This window comes from Pipistrellus hanaki (assembly GCF_964339955.1).
Source record: "Pipistrellus hanaki genome assembly, chromosome: 1".
NCBI classification, from domain to species: domain Eukaryota; kingdom Metazoa; phylum Chordata; class Mammalia; order Chiroptera; family Vespertilionidae; genus Pipistrellus; species Pipistrellus hanaki.
The window spans coordinates 58776131-58795198 of NC_140503.1; the positions used below are offsets into that span (position 1 = coordinate 58776131).

Here is a 19068-nt window from a genome sequence, read left to right on the forward strand (position 1 = left end):
ACTAAGTGGAGTATAGGTCCTAGACTGGATCCGTTAATGGGAAAAAATGACTACTTGGCACAATGGAGGAAAATCATGGGTCAATAGTTCAATTTCCTGAATTTGATAAATGCACTGTGGTCATATAAGACAAGACTTTATTTATAAGAAATATGCACTGAGTTATTAAGGGGGTGAAAGGGCATTAGGTATAATATGTATTCTTAAATACAGGCATACCTCAGATATACTTCAGATTCGGTTCCAGACCACTGCAATAAAATATCATAATAAAACGAATTGTAAATCTTTTTCCTGGTGGAGGGTCTTGCCTTCAATTTGTAAATAATGCATCATCTTGGGAGCATAATAAAGTGAGGTGCAATAAAAATGAGGTATGTCTGTTCAGCATATAGCAAAATGTTTAAAAATGGTGAATATGGATTAAGAATATGAGTTGTTTGTGCTATTCTTACAACTTTTCTGTATGAAATTATTTCGAAATAAAGTTAAAAAAGCAATCAACCTAAACACAAACAAAAACAACCACCCCACTACAAAATCAACACAATACATATACTTTCTTTCTAAATTATGGTATTTTAATGTACCTTTTAGAACTAAGATGAATCTTAGCTTATCTAGCACAAGATAGTGTGTTTTTTTTATTTACAGGAAATACCATATATACAAACCCTAAAAGTGAAGATGCAAACTATAGTGAAAGTTCACATTTCAATTAATCCTTGAGCAGGTATGTAATTTTTAAATATCCTCTAAGTTAGAAAATCCTTGTTTCTGAAATAAGTTTTTATATAAAGTCAAATCCTTGTGAGTTAAGGATGGTTTTACAGTCTGAAGTGATTTTAGAAAGTGCTCCTGTTTCACTGTGGTTGCATCTAGTCCATCTTCTTGCAGAGCCAGCAAGGCAGCCTATGAGAGACAATAAGAGATGATTTGCTTCGTTTTTGTTTTAAAATATATAAAGTCTAAATGCAAAAATCTGTCGTATTTCATAGAATTCCTGTATTCATGACAATAAGAACCTTAAACTAAAAAGTTAATGATTGAAAGTCCTCTTAGAACTTTTCTTCTACATTAAACTCTGGCCTTAAAGAAGAAGAAAAAAAAACAAAAACAAGTTGCAGAATAACATATACATTATGAGCCCATATACATACTTAAAGATGAAAGACTACCCTCCTGACCTCAGACTAGGCGTTTCTAAACAGGACACAGCACTGACCATAAAGGAACAGATAAATACATACTTCATGGCCCAACAATCCTCTTTGTAGATATATACATACATGAAACACACATACACACACATATATACTAATAGACATGTTCAAGATTATTCATAGCAGTATAATTCACAATAGCAAAATAGCAGTAACCTAAATGTTCAGGAGTGATTTCCTTAGAGATAGAGAGTGGGGAGGCCCAAGAAAGGTTTCTGGGAATGGGTAATATTATTTCTTAATAATACTGGCGGATATACAAGTGTGTTCACTTTATGTTAATTCAATGAACTGTATCCTTATGATCTGTGCATCTTCTATAGAAGTTTACGGAAAGAATATATGCACCCCTATGTCCCTTGTAACATTATTTATAACTAGTGGCCGGTGCGCGAATTTGTGCACAATGAAAGGAAATTAATTAGAAGAAATATTTTAATGTTGCTATTCGCCCTTTCTCTATAACAGAAGTGTCATCCAAATTCACAATCAACAATGACAGATCGAAACACACACACGTGATTGGTGCCAGCATGAGCTTTATATATATCGTGCATGCACGAGTCAACTTAGCCTTTTATAAATATAGAATAAACTTGTTTAATTAGATTTGCTTTCTGATTTAGCTAAACTTTTTCCAGCCTAGTGAGGCACCCCAACTTCTCTTTCAGATAATTGTCAGCAATACAGCAGTAAATATGAACATGAAGCAGATTATTATTGTAGATCACACAGGGAGAACTAAGGGTAAAATATTTAACTACAGCAGTGTTTGATTATATTCTGCGCCATGAGAAACCTGAAGTCATCTTCAAGTTCCACCATTTCTTCTTTTCAGTCGGGTCAAGTTTTTAAACTTTCTAAATCTCTGTTTTCTGGCTAGTGAAAAGAAAATAGGATTCCACCGAGTCTCCTATCTACCTACTCCAACACTTCTGTGAGGATCAAATGCCATGAGGCATGGGAAAACACTTCACAGACATTTGGTTAAAACTGTAAAATGTTTCCACCTGGCTGTAAAACAAGTCATGTTCCTGGGCTGAAGAAATTGCAAGGAGGCTAATAGCTAGGGAGAGGAAGGTGGGCATTGTTACATGATGTCATTACCCAGCACCCACAGCCACTGTTTCCGGGCCGGGCTGTGGGCCCATTTTGCGCCATGGGGTCTTGGCAATGTAGGCTGCGATTTGGTGGGAGGGCTATAGGGTGGTGGCCTATGTCCCACTTGGGAGAAGCTGAGGGTTGCTTTGTAGGCGTCAGGTCCACAGTGCCATTTCTCTGTAAGTGGCCAATGCAGATGTCACGACAGCTCCTTCACTGAGCATCTGCCACCTGGTGGTCAGTGCATGTCATAGAGACCAGTCGGACACAGCATATTAGCCTTTTATAGATATAGATAGCCAAGGTAAGGAACAATCCAAGTGCCCATCCAGAAAACAAGTAGATAAAAAGCTGCAGTGTACATATAGAGCGGAATATTACTCAACCATAAAAAAAGAATCCTACTATTTGTGACAACATGGATGGACCTAGGGGGTATTATATTAAGTGAAGTAAATTAGGCAGAGAAAGATTAAATACCATATGATTTCACTTATATGCAGACTAAAGAACAAAATAAATGAACAAACAAAATTGAAATAGACTCACAGATACAGAGAGCATACTGAGGGTTGCCAGAGGGGAGGGGCTTTGGGGGACTGGGTGAAAAGGTGAAGGGATTGAGCAGTATAAATTGAGAGTTACAAATTAGTCATAGGATGTAAAGTACAGCACAAGAAATATAGTTAATGATATTATAATAACTGTGTATGGTGCCAGGTGTGCCCTGGAAATATTGAAAAGACCACTTTGTAAAGTATAATTGTCTAACCTGGAACTAATACAAAATACTAGTAATATCGAATGCAAACTGTAGTTGAACAATAAAATTAAAATAATAATTAAAACATTAACAACAATATTCATGGAAAGGGAACACTGGACAATGGCTTCTTTTGCCCTCAAAATGAAGTCTAAATGCCTTAATGTGGCTTATAAGGACCTGAGTGATCCAGCCACTGTCCACCTCTTTAATAATGTCATTACTGATCTCCGATCATCTGCATATTTTATTCCCTCTGCCCTTCCCTCCTTAGCCTGCTACTCCCTCATCATCCTCCCAATTTCAGTTTACACATACCCTCTCTCAGAAAGCCTTTTATGACACCCAATCTGGGTTAGTGTTCTTCCTAGATGTTTCCATGGCACCCTAAATTCCCCCAACTCACTACATATTTTCAATTGCCAATTAAAATTATGGTTTGCCTCTGCTTACTCCTCCTCAGTCCATAAGCTCTATAAGGAAAGGGGCTGCATCTGTCTGTTTCACCTTGCCCAATGCCTGCCACACAGACGTTTTTCAGTAAATACTGAGTGAATGAACACCTGAATAAAGGAAGACATGTTCTGAACCATAGATTTCTTCACTACTTAACTTACTTCTTTGCAGAGGTTTCCAAGATCAGCTCCAGAGAAAAAACAGGTTTCTGCTGCTAAGTTTTCTAAAGAAACATCAGGCCCCACTGGCATGTTTTTTGTACAGACTTTCAAAATAGAAAGCCTGCCCTGGAACAAAACATAATATGTTTGTAACCTTATAACATTTATGTTTGATAGATACTATATTAAAACATTTCAAGTTATAGTTTCCTTATATATACATACACACTGTGTGAGTGTGTGTGTGTGTGTGTGTGTGTGTGTATGAATCAAACAATAAGAATCACTTCTGAAGAGGTAAAAACGATTAACTTATCGATGGCTCATATGACAATGGTAAAAATAATGATAAAACTTTAATATTTTTATAGATTTTTAAAATAGCCAACCATAGATAGATCTCTTTAAGAGGCATGATGAATCTCTCTTTTGGGTATAAGCAGTGCCATCAGACATGTTTAAAAGTAAACACATGATCTGTCAGACACAATTTAAAAACATAAGACTTCAAACATTTTTTATTTTTTCATCCCTTCAAAACTTGATAAAGGCCCAAGGAAGGAAAAAAATTCCTTCTCTGTGTCTGTCACCACTCCCTGCCTTGGATGTTAAGGGCAAAGAACTCACTCATTCTTTGGCAGTGGATACACTATATAATCTCAAAATCTGATTTCTCCACTGTAAAACAATGATGCTGACCCATAGAAGCTCCAAAATCCTTATAACACTTTAGGGTTCCCCCTTTCTAGTTGCAAAATAATGGTAAGTAGACTCACCAAACTCACCGAAGTAACTACCTTACTTTTAGGTTTATATTTCTCTGAAAATAGCACTGGAATACCCCCCAAAAAAAGCAGATTGAAAGGACGATTTATGAGGGGCTACCAGGCAGGAAGAATGCAGAATCCAGTGTACAACACATACCATGTACACCCACATCCTGTTTGGGATTCAGTTCTGCCAATCTCCTCAGGGTTCAGATACTGATGTGTTGTTAAGAATGTTCCCACAGAAGAGATCAACCAAAGGGCTTGTGTGCATGCATATGGGCCTAACCAGTGGCCATGGTCAACAGGGGATTGGGGACATATGTAGGGAGGGGTTTGGGATGGAAACAGGGGGATAAGGACAATTATGTGAGACGATAATCAATAAAATTAAAAAAAATTAAAAATAAAAAAGAATGTTCCCACAGAGCAAGTGTGTACAATGATTACCTTTTCATCTGGAGGTGGAATATAAATCATCTTATCTAACCTTCCAGGCCGTAACAAGGCATCATCTAACACATCAGGTCTATTTGTTGCCGCAACAATCATGACGTTTCGATTAAAAATTTCTTCAAATTCTACCTGAAGAAACACAACAAGGAATAATGTTAACAAGTTGTTAATTATTCAATGTATTTTTTTAAATTACAAATTTGTTTTTAAATAGGGATATATTTTTCTTGGGATTGGAATGCTTATATCTTCTATCCAGACTACCTTCTCAACAACCCAGAAACAAATGATTAATCCAAGGGCCACTTGTATCCATGAGGAAGGGGTGGCCAACCATGAAGGAACATCTCTCCATGAAAAATCTTCATAGCTGAAAACATCTACCTGGTATCTGAGGGCACCTGCACATCAGCGAATGTTTATATTTAAATAGATGACTTCAAAAGACGGAAGCATATGACACTTTATTGGTCCCTTTGAATTCTAGTGGCATATGGCCTAAAGAGCTGTAAGTGGCTCTCTTTCCATGGAACAGTTTTAAAAACAGAAAATAAGTACTAATAAGAAAAGAATAAAACACAAGAAAAATGATCTATTAGGAATTATTAATTTATTGACATCAACTTCTATCTGGGGAAGATTCGGAAGGGAGGAAGGGAACTTCTAAAGGTCATTTTAACTTCATTATAACCAAGGGAACCCCTTCCTCAAGGAGACAGTTTTCAATTACTATATTATTGAAAAAAATCTGCTTTAACAAGAAATAAATTTAAAAAGGGATAGAGGAGATACACACACACACACACAAGAAAGTTCCTTCTCCATTAGCAATATGTAAAGTTATACTTCTAAATCTTACAATAAAATTCACATTCATATACAGCTAAGTTACTATCAAATTTACCTCCCCTTTTCCAGCTAAAACACAAGTTTACCAGCCTTGTAACTATCCTAACAGAGCCTAATGGGAGGGATATAATCCCGCCTATGAGATGAAGCCAGCTCGGGACAAGCTAGTGCAGATCTGTTCAATGTGGGCCTAGAGTTTTGGTGGGATCTGGCTAATAAATACCTCTTCATTTTTTTTCAGCTCCTTGTATTTACCCTGTTGATCTGATTTACTTCCTCTTCTCTCGATAGTTTTCAGTCCAACACCATCTAATTCATTCAGGAGAACAGAAAGAACACGCTCTTGAACATTACATCCTGTGTTGCTGACTGATCGCGAACCCACAATTGAATCAATTTCATCCAAAAACACAATTGCTGGAGTGTTTGCTCTTGCTTGTCGAAATACCTTTTGTGAGAAAAATAAAAATATTAAAAAGCTATATATGATGCATTACCCAGATGAATGTGTTTTCTTTTACATTACTACTTTTACAATGTAAAAAGAAGAGAAAGATTCTAAATGCCTAAAAATTGGGAACAAATAAAAAAAAAATGAATATTATGTAAGGGTTAAAATCATGTTTTCAAATAATTTTCAGTATTATGGAATTTTAAAAGTGATGCTACATTAAAAAAAATAATCACAATAAAGATACCCATATATCTTCTGCCCAAGCAAATAAAAAGACAAAAGAAATTCACTAAAATGTTAATGTAGGTGGAGGGGTTATGAAGTATTTATTTATACTTTTCTATATTTTCTAAATTTTCTATAAACAAATATGTATAACTTTTCCGATCTATAATAATAAAAGTGTAATGTGCTAATTAGACTGGACAGCCGAAAGACTTTCCAGACATCCTTCTGGACAGAGCCAGGGCTGCCAGGGCCGAGCCCCTTGCACGAATTTCACGCACCAGGTCTCTAGTAATAAAGAGCCTTTTACATTTTTAAAAAAGTTTATCCTTAAGGCATGAAATGAAAATCAAAAGTAAACTTAACTACGTGGAGGAAGATAAACCAACAAACCTGAGACAAGAGTTTTTCTGAATCTCCAACAAAAGGTGAAAAGAGATCAGCTCCGCTCACGGACACGAAGGAGCAGTGACAGCTGGTGGCCAGGGCCCTCACCAGGGTGGTCTTCGCACACCCAGGCAGGCCGTACAGGAGAACTCCCTTGGGCTGGGTCAGGCCCATCCTAACAAACTCACGAGGGTATTTCAGGGGCCATTCGATGCTCTAAGTATACAAAAAGAGAGTCATTTTAGTGTAACGATAAAAGATCAAGTACTTCAGCAAATGCATCTGTTCCTTCAACAATTCTCCAATAATTCTCAGGTACTCATACTCAGCAGCTGGGGATCTTAAAATCTAAGTCAGGTCACATCACTGCCTTCATAAAATCCTTCAACGACTTGCCATCAGAATTAAAATACATTCCAATCCAAACTCCGTACCTACCACAGCTTACAAGGCCTTACATAACCTGACTATCCCAACACCCCAGTTCCTTCCCATCCCAGGGCCTTGCCCTGTTATTCTCTCTGCCTGTCCTCTCCCGCAGGTCTCCGTGTGGACACCCTTCATCATTCAGGTCTCAGCTCAAATGTCATTTCCTTGGAGAAGTCTTCCCTAACCACTCTAGTCAAAGCAGACCTCCTCCTCCTCCTCATTCCGTGCTACTGCCCTCCTTTCCTTTTGGAGCACTTATTCGTGCACTATCTCGATTATTATTTTCCACGTTTGGTCTGTCATTCTGCTCCTGCTAGACTATAAGCCAATGTCACCTGTAAATCCCCAGCACCTAGAATGACACCTTCACAAAGTAGGCACTCAATAAATGTTAACTGGAGAGTAAATAAAGCTTCACTACCCTGTAGGTAGATAGTTTTATCATCATAATTTTACAGATTTGAAACCCAGGCTTAGAAAAGTTAAGTAACTTTCTCAGAGCTGATTGCTAATGAGGCAGAGCTGAGACTGACCATAGGCAGTGCAGGTCAAGGGCAGAAGCTTTTAACTACTGATGTACAAGACAAGACCTCTGTACCCAGCTGGGGAGACAGGCTTGTAAACTAACAACCAGGCCAGAGAAGGCCATGGAGAAGAAACAGTACATACAGAGAGACACGAAACCAACTAATTCATCTCGCCAACAGTAAGCACGAACAGAGGGAAGGATGGGAGAAGCAAGGAGCAATAGAGTTGACGAGGAGGAGTCAGATGACAATGAGCCTTAAAAGTTTTAGGCAACACTGAGGAAGCAGTATGACTGGAAGGAAATGAAACTAGAGGCAGGGAAACCAATTAAAATTCTCCTGCATTGATTCAGACTACAGAAATAATAAGGCTGGATGTGTCATAGGAGATGATGGGGAAGGGATGGATCTATAACATAAAACGTAACTGTATTTTACACAGGAACTAAGTTCTAAATCCAGAGGGGAAGTTCTGTGCAGGCAGGGCATGACCATTGAGAAGACAGGTTTCTGACGTGGGGATGGGATGGCTGGCTGTCTTCCCTGGGGCAGGGAATTCAGGTGTGAGCTGGACTTTGAACAAGCTACGTGTGAGATCCCTGGAAGTTATCTGGTAGGCAGGCAGCTAAGTACTTCTGATAATCAGAATGACCATCTGCAGGATAGAAAGATTTTTGAGCTAACAGTTTTCAGGGGACAGTTGGAGCCTTGGGCATCGAGATCACGGACTCACTCACAGAATGCAAAAGGAGGACTCTCGGGAGCATGGATAACTAACATTTAAGGCACGGGAAAGGAGTGTTCAGGGAGGAAGGAAAGCTTAACTTCTCAAAGCTGAAAAGCTTTCAACAGGAAAAGCTTTTGTGACGTTTTGTGAAGATTAAGTGGCAATGATGATTAAAAAACAGGGCATATTACAAATGTGTTTATCCAGGAGAATCCAAGATGGCTGCTTGGGTAGGCAACTAGCCGCAGCCGCACACAACAATTTTAATAAAATACAACTAAAATATAAAATGGACATTACCCAGAACTACAGGAAAGTCGACTGACTGGAAATCCTACAACAAGAAGCAAGGAGAAAACCAGAAGGAAGCGCGGAGGAGCTGTAAAAGCCTAAGGTACGGAGACACGCAGCGCGCGGAGAGGATGGAGCCGGAGAGGAGGGAGGCCGAGTGCCTGGCTGGCGTTCCCTAGCGGGAAGCAGAGAAAAGCTCCGATTGTGCTGGGCCCAGCTCCAACTGCTCTGAACCCCAATTCTAGGCCAGGCCCTGGGGACCCAGGCTCACCCATAGGGAGCTGGGCTGTAAGGCGGAACTCCAGGGAACGGCAAGAGGAGGTCCCGGAGGCGCTGTGCCGCGGGATTGCCCTGACGGGAAGGAGACAGGGGCTCCAGACTGCTCTGAACGCCACCTCCAACTCCACTTCCAACTGAACTGAACCCCAATACCAGACTCATTGGGGGAGAGCATAGACAGTTTGGCAGCAGGCGAAAATCGAGGGCACCTTTCTCTCAGAGGTGCTTGCAACAAGTACTGAAGGACCCTGAGTCTCAGGAGTCGCATAGGGCGGGGCTGACGGAAGCCGAGGCTGTAGGCTCCATCCTGAAACCCCGCTCCATCAGGAAAGCTGCCTGCAAAAATGCCTAAACCAAATAGATCACAAACGAAAGAAATGGAGGACAAAAAGCGACTGGATATAGAGTTCAAAACCACACTTATAAGGTTTTTCAAGAGTCTCCTAGAAAAGGCCGATAAAATAAATGAGACCTATGAGGATATGAAAAGGGATCAACAAGAAATGATAAGGGATCAACAAGAAATAAAGAATATATTGTCTGAAATAAAAAATATTTTACAGAGTCCTAAAAACAGAACAGAAGATCGCAAGAATCAAGTCAAAGATTTGGAACATAAAGAGCCAGAAGACACTCCTCTGCAGAAGTTAGAAGGCAAGAGAATCCAGAAAATTGAAGATGATGTAAGAAACCTCTGGGACAACTTCAAACGATCCAACATCAGAATTATGGGGGTCCCAGAAGATGAAAGAGAGCAAGATATCGAAAACATACTGAAAGAAATAGTGACAGAAAACTTCCCCCACCTGGTGAAAGAATTGGACTTACAAGTCCAGGAAGCACACAGAACTCCAAATAAAAGGAATCCAAAGAGGACCACACCAAGACAAATCATAATTAAGATTCCAAGAGCAAAAGACAAAGAGAGAATATTAAAAGCAGCAAGAGCTAAGCAGGTAGTTACCTATAAAGGAACACCTATACGATTGTCAGCTGATTTCTCAACAGAAACCACGCAGGCCAGACAGGAATGGCAAGAAATATTCAAGGTGATGAATAGTAAGAACCTACAGCCAAAGATAATCTATCCAGCAAAGCTACCACTCAGATTCGAAGGTCAGATAAAGAGCTTCACTAATAAAAAAAAGCTAAAGGAGTTCATCACCACCAAACCAGAATTATATGAATTGCTGAAGGGGGTTCTTTCAGAAGAGAAAGTAAATAAAGATAAAAATTATGAACAACAAATACGTAACTATCAACAAGTGAATCTAAAAACCAAGGAAACTAAAAAAAAAATCTGAGGAACAATATTAACTGTTGAATATAATAGAATCAGAGGTATGGAAAGGGAGTGAACTGATGATTCTTGGGGAAAAGGGGAGAGGGAGATGTGGGAAGAGACTGAACATAAATTGTGCACCTATGGATGAGGACAATGGGGGGTGGGGAAAGGACAGAGGGTGGGGTGAGAAGGGGGGCGGAAAGGAACATTTGTAATAATATGAACAATAAAAATTTATTTAAAAAAAACAACAAAACAAAACAAATGTGTTTATCCATGGACTCTGTAGATACATAGCTCCTAGTTAAGATGAATAAGTGACAACAGATACTTATACTGGTAAGTCAGGATTTTTGGGTGTGTAGAGAAACCTAGTTCCTTCCGGCAGGATCACCAGATGATAAGCTGGCAAAATCAACTTCTGAACCTGCAATGCAGGCAAGAGGGTCTGGAGACTATGACCTCAACACATCCACTGTGAAAACCAGTATCAAGTAGCCTTCCAGCCCATGCTGACTGTTTATTATAATGTTGTGCTTTTACCAGTCCCTGGGCAAAGTGAGGCCCACGACCTACGTATTTGTACAGCCCACGAACTAAACCAATTTTATATTTTTTAATGCTTTGAAAATAAACCCAAAGAATATTTTATGATGTGAAAATGATAAGATTTCAGTGTCCGTAAATAAAGTTTGACAGAACACAAGTACTCAATGTGCATTGCCTGTGGCTGCTTCTGTGCTACGATGGCAGTTGAGTGGTTGCCACAGCGACTGTATGGCCCACAATATTTACTATCTGGCCCTTTGCAGAAAAAGTATGCTGACCCCTCTTCTAGATTATAAACTCTTCAAAGAAAAAAACAATAAAAGGATGAGATAGCAAATTATGAAACAGTATTTGATGCCTATAGAAGTCCAATTACATAAGGACTGAAAAGTGATCACTGGATTTAAATGTGAGGATCAAAATAGTGATGGTAGCAAGCGCCGTTTCAGTGTAGCGTGTTTTCTCATAAAGGCATTACATTTAGTATTTTACTGGCTTCAGCAGATTCTCCATCTCACCTGTTTTAACTTCAGTTTTACATCTTCAAGGCCACCAATCTCTTCCCAGCTAACAGGCTTGATGTCCATCAGTCCAATGACACTTCGAAACGATGAAGGCTGAATCTTTTTAAAAGCTTCAAGGAAGTCTGTTTCATCAATCATCGGACTGTCCTGGTTCTGAAAAGCACCCAAAAAAAGCAGAATCAAACCAAAAGTGAGGCGAGATTTTTGGAAGAATTACTTTTTTTAATCTTCTTTTGAATTTTATTTATACATACGGTACAAAAAAACTAGAACCTCCCCCCCCACAACCATTCATCCCTGAAGATGTCAAGTTTCCTGTGTATTCCTCGTATGTTTTATAATAAGCATATCCTTTCAAACAGCACAAATGGGAGACCACAGCACACATATTAATTTGTACTTGTTTAAAAACTCAGAAATCTTTTCATGTTAACTAGTAGAACTCTACCTCACTCCTTTTTTTCCACCTCACTTCTACATATCAAGTATTTTATATAATTTCCTCAAAGCAGAATGACAGGATTTAAGAGTGTGTACATTTATAGTTGTGACAGCTATTACCACATTGTCCTCAAAGCTGCACCAATGAATACTTAGCTGTTCTCCCCAAACCTCTCCGGCACTGGACATTACCAAACTTTTTAATTTCTCCCAATGTGACAGGGGAAATGAGACTCAGAATTGTGCTAATTAAATTTAATCACTTTTTGGAACCATCATAGTAAAGGTTTCTTTGAGCAAGAATGGAGTCTAATCCAGGGGAGGGAAAGTCTGATGAAGAGCAGGATATCTGCATGACCTCAAAAGGTCTCCTCACAGATGTATTAGTTGCAATGGGTAATATAGCAGCTTTATAGTGAGAAACTGGACAAAACCTGGACTGGATGATCACATCAGTCACTACCGTGTTTCCCCGAAAATAAGATATCCTCCGAAAATAAGACCTACTTACAGGTTTCCTTCTGAGTGAAATATAAGGCATCCCCCCGAAAATAAGGCCCCCCTAGGCTAAACATGAGAGATTTGGTCCACTGATTCTGAAAGAAATGGAGTCACAAGAAATTCACCAGGAAATTCAGGAATTGGATTGTTACGATGATGTTCCAGAAGATGATGACATGATTGTCATTGAATAAATGAGTAAATTCTTGCTACTGTAGGATTCACAGTTTGTCTGGTTTGTGTTGACAACCACCATACTACCGTACCGTATACAGGTAATAAATTTCCTTTATTTTCATTTAACAATAAATGTGTACCGCTGAAACTGGTTTGGCTCAGTGGTAGAGCATCGGTCTGCGGACTGAAAGGTCCCAGGTTCTATTCCGGTCAAGGACATGTACCTTGGTTGCGGGCACATCCCCGGTAGGGGTGTGCAAGAGGCAGCTGGTCAATGTTTCTTTCTCATCGACGTTTCAAATTCTCTCTCTCTCCCTTCCTCTCTGTAAAAAAATCAATAAAATATATTTTAAAAAAACAATAAATGTGTACCGTATTCGTCTTCATGGGAAAATAAGACATCCCCTGAAAATAAGACCTAGCGCATCTTTGGGAGCAAAAATTAATATAAGACACTGTCTTATTTTCGGGAAAACAGGGTATTTAGTGGTATCACCAATGGGGATGGTGGAAATCTACTGCTACCCAAAGAAGGACACACCATGATGTAAAGTAGTATTCCCAACAGCCATACATAACCTGAATCTATGAAGCAACATTAGGCAAACCCAAACTGAGAGGCATTCTATAACATCACTGACCCGCATCCTTAAAAAATGTCAGTCAAATATCTCTCTCAAAAAATAAAATGCCATGGAGGTGTTCAAGACTAAAAGTAAGTGTAATATATTATTCTGAATTAAATTCTCTACTGAAGGAAAAAAATGCTAAAGATATTGAAACAATTTCCAAAATCAGCACGTAGACTGTAGAATTGATAACATTTTGTATCAATATCAAATTTCCAGAATATAATGATTATATTTAACCATACTATTGTATGAAAATACTTTCGTTGTCAGGAAACAGACTTTCAAATATTAAGGGATTATGGGTTATGATGTATGCAACCCAACTCAAATGATTCAGAAAAAATACATACATGCAGAGAAAGAGAAAATGATAAAGCTAATTAGGTAAAATGTTAAAAACTGGTGGATTTGGATAAAAGATTTAACAGGAGTTACCTATCTTGCAACTCTCCTTAAAATTTTATTTATTTCAAAATAGAAAGTTAAGAACTGAAAAAGACTAGTCTTTAAAGAGAATTTTTCATGTTCATTGGCTGTTTATAATCCTGCTTATACCCATTTTCTCCTGGACTGTTTCTCTATCATTTCATTTTTGGCTATTAGGTTTTATGTTTTGCAAAGAAAGTCTATATTTACTCTAAGATTATATTTTGACAGCAATTTCCTTAATCATTCTAGTGAAGCAAGTTTTTTGTTAGAGTTAAAAACTCTTATTTCTATTAGTAATATCTGTATTTTTTAAAGTACTTGCCCTATCATATCAAATTCTAAACATTTACTTGTCCAAAAATTCCCATTTTTCAATAACTATTTTATTCCATTTATGTAAGATTATATAAATGAATATATGTATAGAGCAATTCTGAACAGCATTCCTTAAAAAATATTAATAATTATAATCTCTGGGAAAGATTTTAGGCAATCTTTACTTTCTTTACAATTTATCTTGTTTAATTTCTTATGAAGAACACCATTAAATAATTTTTAAAATAATTTTTAACTGATTGGCAGTATTAGATGCTGGGTACCTGCATACTAATTAATTTTTAGGTAACACATACTGACACTTGAACATCCCATCTTTTTTCAAGATCACTTATGTATACATTATTTCACTTGCTTCTCATAATCCTCTCAGGCAGACAAAATTCTTTTCCCTCTGTATGTATATGTGCATGTGTTAAATTATACTTCTCATCTTTTAACAAGAACTTCAATGTGAACAACTTTAATGTGCCCGAGGTCTGCCCTGGCACAGACAGAGGCAGCAGCAGCCCCGCGGCTGCCTGGAGGGGGAAAGAAGGAAAAGGTGGAGCCAGTACCTCTCCAGATGCCTCTGTCCCTTCTTCCTTTTTGCCTTTCTTTCTTCCACTTCCCCTTGGTTGTTTATGAACTCAGCCATCACTGTGGTAACTATGCCTGGGCAGGGCCCTCCTCAAGTAGCACTGGGCTCCACCCTAGGATGACAGCGGCTGGCTGGCACACCTAAGCCAAGGTGCTTAAGGTCAAACCTGGAACTTCAAAGCAAAGGAATCCTAAATGTAAAGCTCCTTTCCCATGCCCTGATACTCTCTTCATCCCCTCAACAGGCAAAATACACCTTTAAACGTGGGATTTGTCATTAAATCTTCAAGCAGTTTTGGTTCTAAACTCAGAAGATGAGTTTAGATAAGTTAATATAACTTATATAACTCCTTAAGTTCATGTAACTCCTTCCCCTCCTTCAGTGTAAGGGTAAATGTATATGAAAAGGAAATAAGGAAGGATACAAATTATCTAGGTAAAGAGATCCTTTAGGGTAAGTCATCGTTTTACAGTTTAAATTGGGTTTTAAAAATTCTAAGATCAAAGGACAATACTACCATTACAACAGAGATTTATAAACTTTGTCTCCAAATCCTTAGCATGATGAAATTAACTTTTTTCTAAAGAGGTTTAGAAAGTCAGGATTGCTTATTACATACAAAGTAAACAGATTTCTCAATCTGTAATTTCTCAAGACTATTGCATTTAAGCTAATATTCTAAATATTTTTAAGAAAGGTAGTCATGAATTAAAGATTTGAATGTCAAAGTCAAATTTTTTAAATTACAGATGCCCAATCTTTTCCTGAGTTAGAAAGGGTTATTTTCCCTATACTTATTAATAAGAAAGGGAAATAGTATTATGACAACGGAAAAATCTCAGAGATACCACCTTATCCAAGAAACCAGTTACCTAATAGATACAATGAGAACACAATATCATTTGACATTTCTGCCAAAAATGCAAAACCTGAATCAAATTATTAAAAAACATTAAACTGAGGAGTATTTTACAGAATAACTAACCTGTACTCTTAAAAAGTTAGTCATAAAAGAAAGACTGAAGAATGGTGGGATTTTAAAAGATTAAAAAAATAATGACAATTAAATGCAGTGTGTAATCCTGGATTAAAAATAGTATTTTGATTTCCCTTTTAAATGTTTGCTCTATATGAAATGTGAGACAATTGGTGAGATTTGGATAAAGCCGATATAGATTTAGTAAAAGTATGTTGTCAGTGTTAATTTCCTCATCTTGATCACTGCACTTTGGTTAAAATTCTTGTTTGTAGGAAATATACGCTTATGTTTTCAAGGCTATACAGGCATCATAGCTAGAGTAAATTCTTAAATGTTTCAGATGTAAAAACATGTGTAAGAAAGAGCTGTGGAAGGTATCAAAAGTCCCAAGAAAATGTACTTACCACTTTTTTTTTAATCCCCCAAAGTAATTTATCTTAATTTTAAAAATTAACATACATGGTCATAAATCAGTTTCCTACCTTCTCACTATGAAGCAAAGCGTGCAGGGCAGCGTCCCTACAGAGCGCGGTCAGGTCTGCGCCAACATAGCCAACCGTCATTTCCGCAAGGAGGCCCAAATCCACTTGGTCAGAGACGGGCATCTTTGAGGTAATCACCTGTAGAATTGCCTTTCTTTGTTTAAGTGTGGGAGTCCCGATGACAATCTGTAATGCAAAGCGGAAAATAATGTTTGTAGCTTCAAATGTCATTATTTTTTTAATATTCACCCAGGGTATTTTTATTGGTTTTAGAGAAAGAGGCAGGGGAGAGGGGGAGAACATGGATGTGTGAGAGAAACATTGACTGGTTGCATCCAGTGTGCACCCTTCCCAGGGATCAAACCCACGACCTTTTGGGGCTGGGGAGCCAACTGAGCCACCCGGCCGGGCTAACGTATTATTTTATATCCTCACAAACATGTACAATAATTTAGTGAGCAAATTAGGAATTATTACTATGTACTCTTAAGCATACCTCAGATTCTGAACATCATTTTCCAGAAGAGTAACACTGGCTAAAAAGTTGCACAATGAAAACTACATGTCATTTAACAAATTTTTATTTGTTATTTTTGAGACTGTACCAAATTCTAGGAGTCAGTGATACAATTAACCACGATAGTCTAGGGCCCAGTCCTTATGGATCTGATTTGGGAAAGTAGTAATAGTTAGTGAAATCCACTCAAGTTCAGAACAATTAAGCGAAAAGTATGTAATTATCAACTGTCTCTTTAGAATCCTACCACAAAGTCAAACATCACTTAAACTAAACACTATTCAAACTATTTAACAGAAATCAAGTATCAATTTAAGACTGAAGCCGATAAAACAGGTCAGCTTTGAATACTCAACCTTCCTTGGCAACTCAGGGTAGGATGCAGGCATCCTCACAAGCAAGGAATAAATCAGAGTTTATACCTGCTCCGATTTAGTTACTCCCTGACTTCACCTTTTTACTTTATCACACATATCTCGAGGCTAGCCTTTTACTTTAAATTCTCATTCTAAATTCATTAGAGTTTAATGCGTTTGTAAGCAAACCTACTTCCCCTAAAAAGTATTACCGGATTAGTATTCTTCAGGACTTGCACAACAAAACTTTCCCTTAATAATGCTCGAGCACCTTGCTTCTCTGAACAATGTGACCCTGGAGAAACACGTCCTGGCTGGCAGATCATACGTGGACAGAAAACCAATGCGTTCTTTGCACTGCAAAGAGGCCCAATCCAGCCTCCCCGAGTTCCAAACCTAAATGGCAAACGCCTCGGGGAAGCCCACCGGGGCCAGAAGAGGACGAGGCTCCAGGGGCAATGGGGTAACCCGCCTGGCCCGTTTACCTCTCGGTCAAACCTCCCAGGTCTGCGCAGCGCGGGGTCCAGAGCATCGGGCCGGTTGGTGGCTCCCACCACCACCACCTCGCGGTCCCCGCCGAAGCCGTCCAGCAGCGTCAACACCTGGGCCACCGCGCGGCTCTCGGCGGCCCGGTGCGCGCCGCCCCGCCGCGGGCACAGCGCGTCCACCTCGTCCAGGAAGAGGAGGGCGGGCCCGCGGCGGGCCAGCTCCCGGGCGCGCTGGAACACCCGCCGCACGTTCTCCTCCGTCTCCCCGGGCCGCGCGCCCTGCAGCGCCGGCGCGCTCACCGCCAGCAGCTCCGCGCCCGCCTCCCGGGCCACGGCGCGCACCAGCTGCGTCTTGCCCACCCCCGGGGGTCCCGCCAGGAGCACCCCGCGGGGCACGGCCAGCCCCAGGGCGGCCAGGGTGCCAGGGTAGCGGAGCGGCAGGCGGAGGAGCTCCCGCAGCGAGTCGGCCGCCTCCGAAAGGCCCCCCAGGGGCACCTCGGGCTGCGGGTGCGGCTCCGCCGGCGGCTCCCCGCTGAGGCTGACGAGGGTGTGGGGGGTGACCAGGCCGGCCGGGTCCGGGGCGGGCGCCCCGCTCACAATGTGCAGGGCGGCCACCGGGCCCGGGGCGCCGGGCGGAGCAGCCAGCACGTGGCCCCGGGAGACCAGCCGGTTCCGCAGCAGCTCGCGCGCCGCCTCCAGCACCGCGGCCGGGTCCGGGTCCGAGGGCGCGCCCACCCGCTCCCGCAGCTCGGGCCACACGGTGAGGCGCCGGAGGGGCGGGCAGGGCACCAGGCGGATGCGGCTCAGGCTGAGGCTCCCCCGGGGCCCCGGCGTGCCGACCGCCGACCCCCGGCTCGCGCACTGCGCATCCAGCTGCACGAACCCGTCCGCCCCGTCCCGCCGCGGCCAGGCGGTGCAGAGGCAGGAGCCGCCGTCCGGCAGCGAGATCGTCACCGCGGAGCCCAGGCGCGCGCCCAGGGCGCGGAGGGCCGCCGGGCCCAGGCGACAGCGCTGGGTGCCCCGGTCCCGGGCGTCTGCGGGTAGGAGCTTTAAGGTGGGCCCTTCGGGCGGAGGGCCCGAGTCGGGAGCCATGGCACTCGGAGGTGAAACCCAGCCGAGGAGAGCGGGGTAGGGATTTCACCCGGGCCGGAAAGGCCGGCGCACCGCGCACCCGGCCGGAAGCAGGGGGCGCGCATGCGCCAGGGAAGAGTCACCAGCCTGAGTGGAGGCCAACGGGCCAATCGGGAGGTTAGACGATGCTGGGCCTGGGAGAAATGGTTTGCTGTGGTGTCGGGTTTGATGAAATACTGGCGATTCCAGAGCTCTACGGACAAATCGCTACGGGCGTCTGGGAGGCAGCGGAAGCTAACTTCACTCGTTGAAAGGTCCAAGGGCTCGGTGGTGTGGAGAGCCAGCCACCAGCAGAGCCACTCTCTCCCAGGCTCTCCGGGAGCATCACCACCTGCGCAAGGGATGTCAGCCTGACTGCTGACAGTTTTGTGAGGAAACCTCTCCTGTCCCCATGGGCACAGTATTTTGGAGTGCTTTGGTACGAATGTCTTAGGTGACTTAAGTACTTGAGAAATAACATCCGTGGCACCTTCAACACCCCGGGGTGCCAGCCTGTTTGGAAGGTTCGGGCATGCCCTTCGTGTAGAAAAACGCCAAACGCCAGCATAGCAAGAGAGAAGCGCAGG

The 19068-nt window shown here is 41.3% G+C and overlaps 2 protein-coding genes across 4 annotated transcripts in view; one reads left to right on the top strand and one right to left on the bottom strand.

Annotated features, from left to right (window-relative positions):
* Nucleotides 1–149: 149 nt before the first annotated feature.
* AFG2B (AFG2 AAA ATPase homolog B) lies at nucleotides 150–18463 on the bottom strand (the record flags this gene model as incomplete). 3 transcript variants are annotated; one of them, XR_014793880.1, is made up of 8 exons in its annotated part: nucleotides 150–912; nucleotides 3705–3830; nucleotides 4922–5056; nucleotides 6032–6224; nucleotides 6849–7058; nucleotides 11448–11606; nucleotides 16011–16196; nucleotides 17369–18463. XR_014793880.1 is itself a non-coding variant. In XM_084871717.1 (8 exons), 8 exons carry the CDS (start codon nucleotides 18461–18463, stop codon nucleotides 745–747), a joined length of 2298 nt encoding a protein of 765 aa, XP_084727843.1. In that variant the 3' UTR covers nucleotides 559–744. The 3 variants fall into 3 exon arrangements, 2 of the variants coding, with proteins under 2 accessions (XP_084727843.1, XP_084727842.1); XM_084871717.1 differs by having other exon boundaries at nucleotides 559–912; nucleotides 6000–6224; nucleotides 11448–11600; XM_084871716.1 differs by having other exon boundaries at nucleotides 562–912; nucleotides 6000–6224.
* Nucleotides 18464–18838: 375 nt separating this feature from the next.
* Nucleotides 18839–19068, top strand: part of GATM (glycine amidinotransferase) — a 36561-nt gene continuing 36331 nt past the window's right edge. The window contains exon 1 of the mRNA XM_084871744.1: nucleotides 18839–18920. Within this exon, the coding sequence (XP_084727870.1) occupies nucleotides 18894–18920 (27 nt within the window). The 5' untranslated portion in view covers nucleotides 18839–18893. The remainder of the gene's footprint in view (nucleotides 18921–19068) is intronic.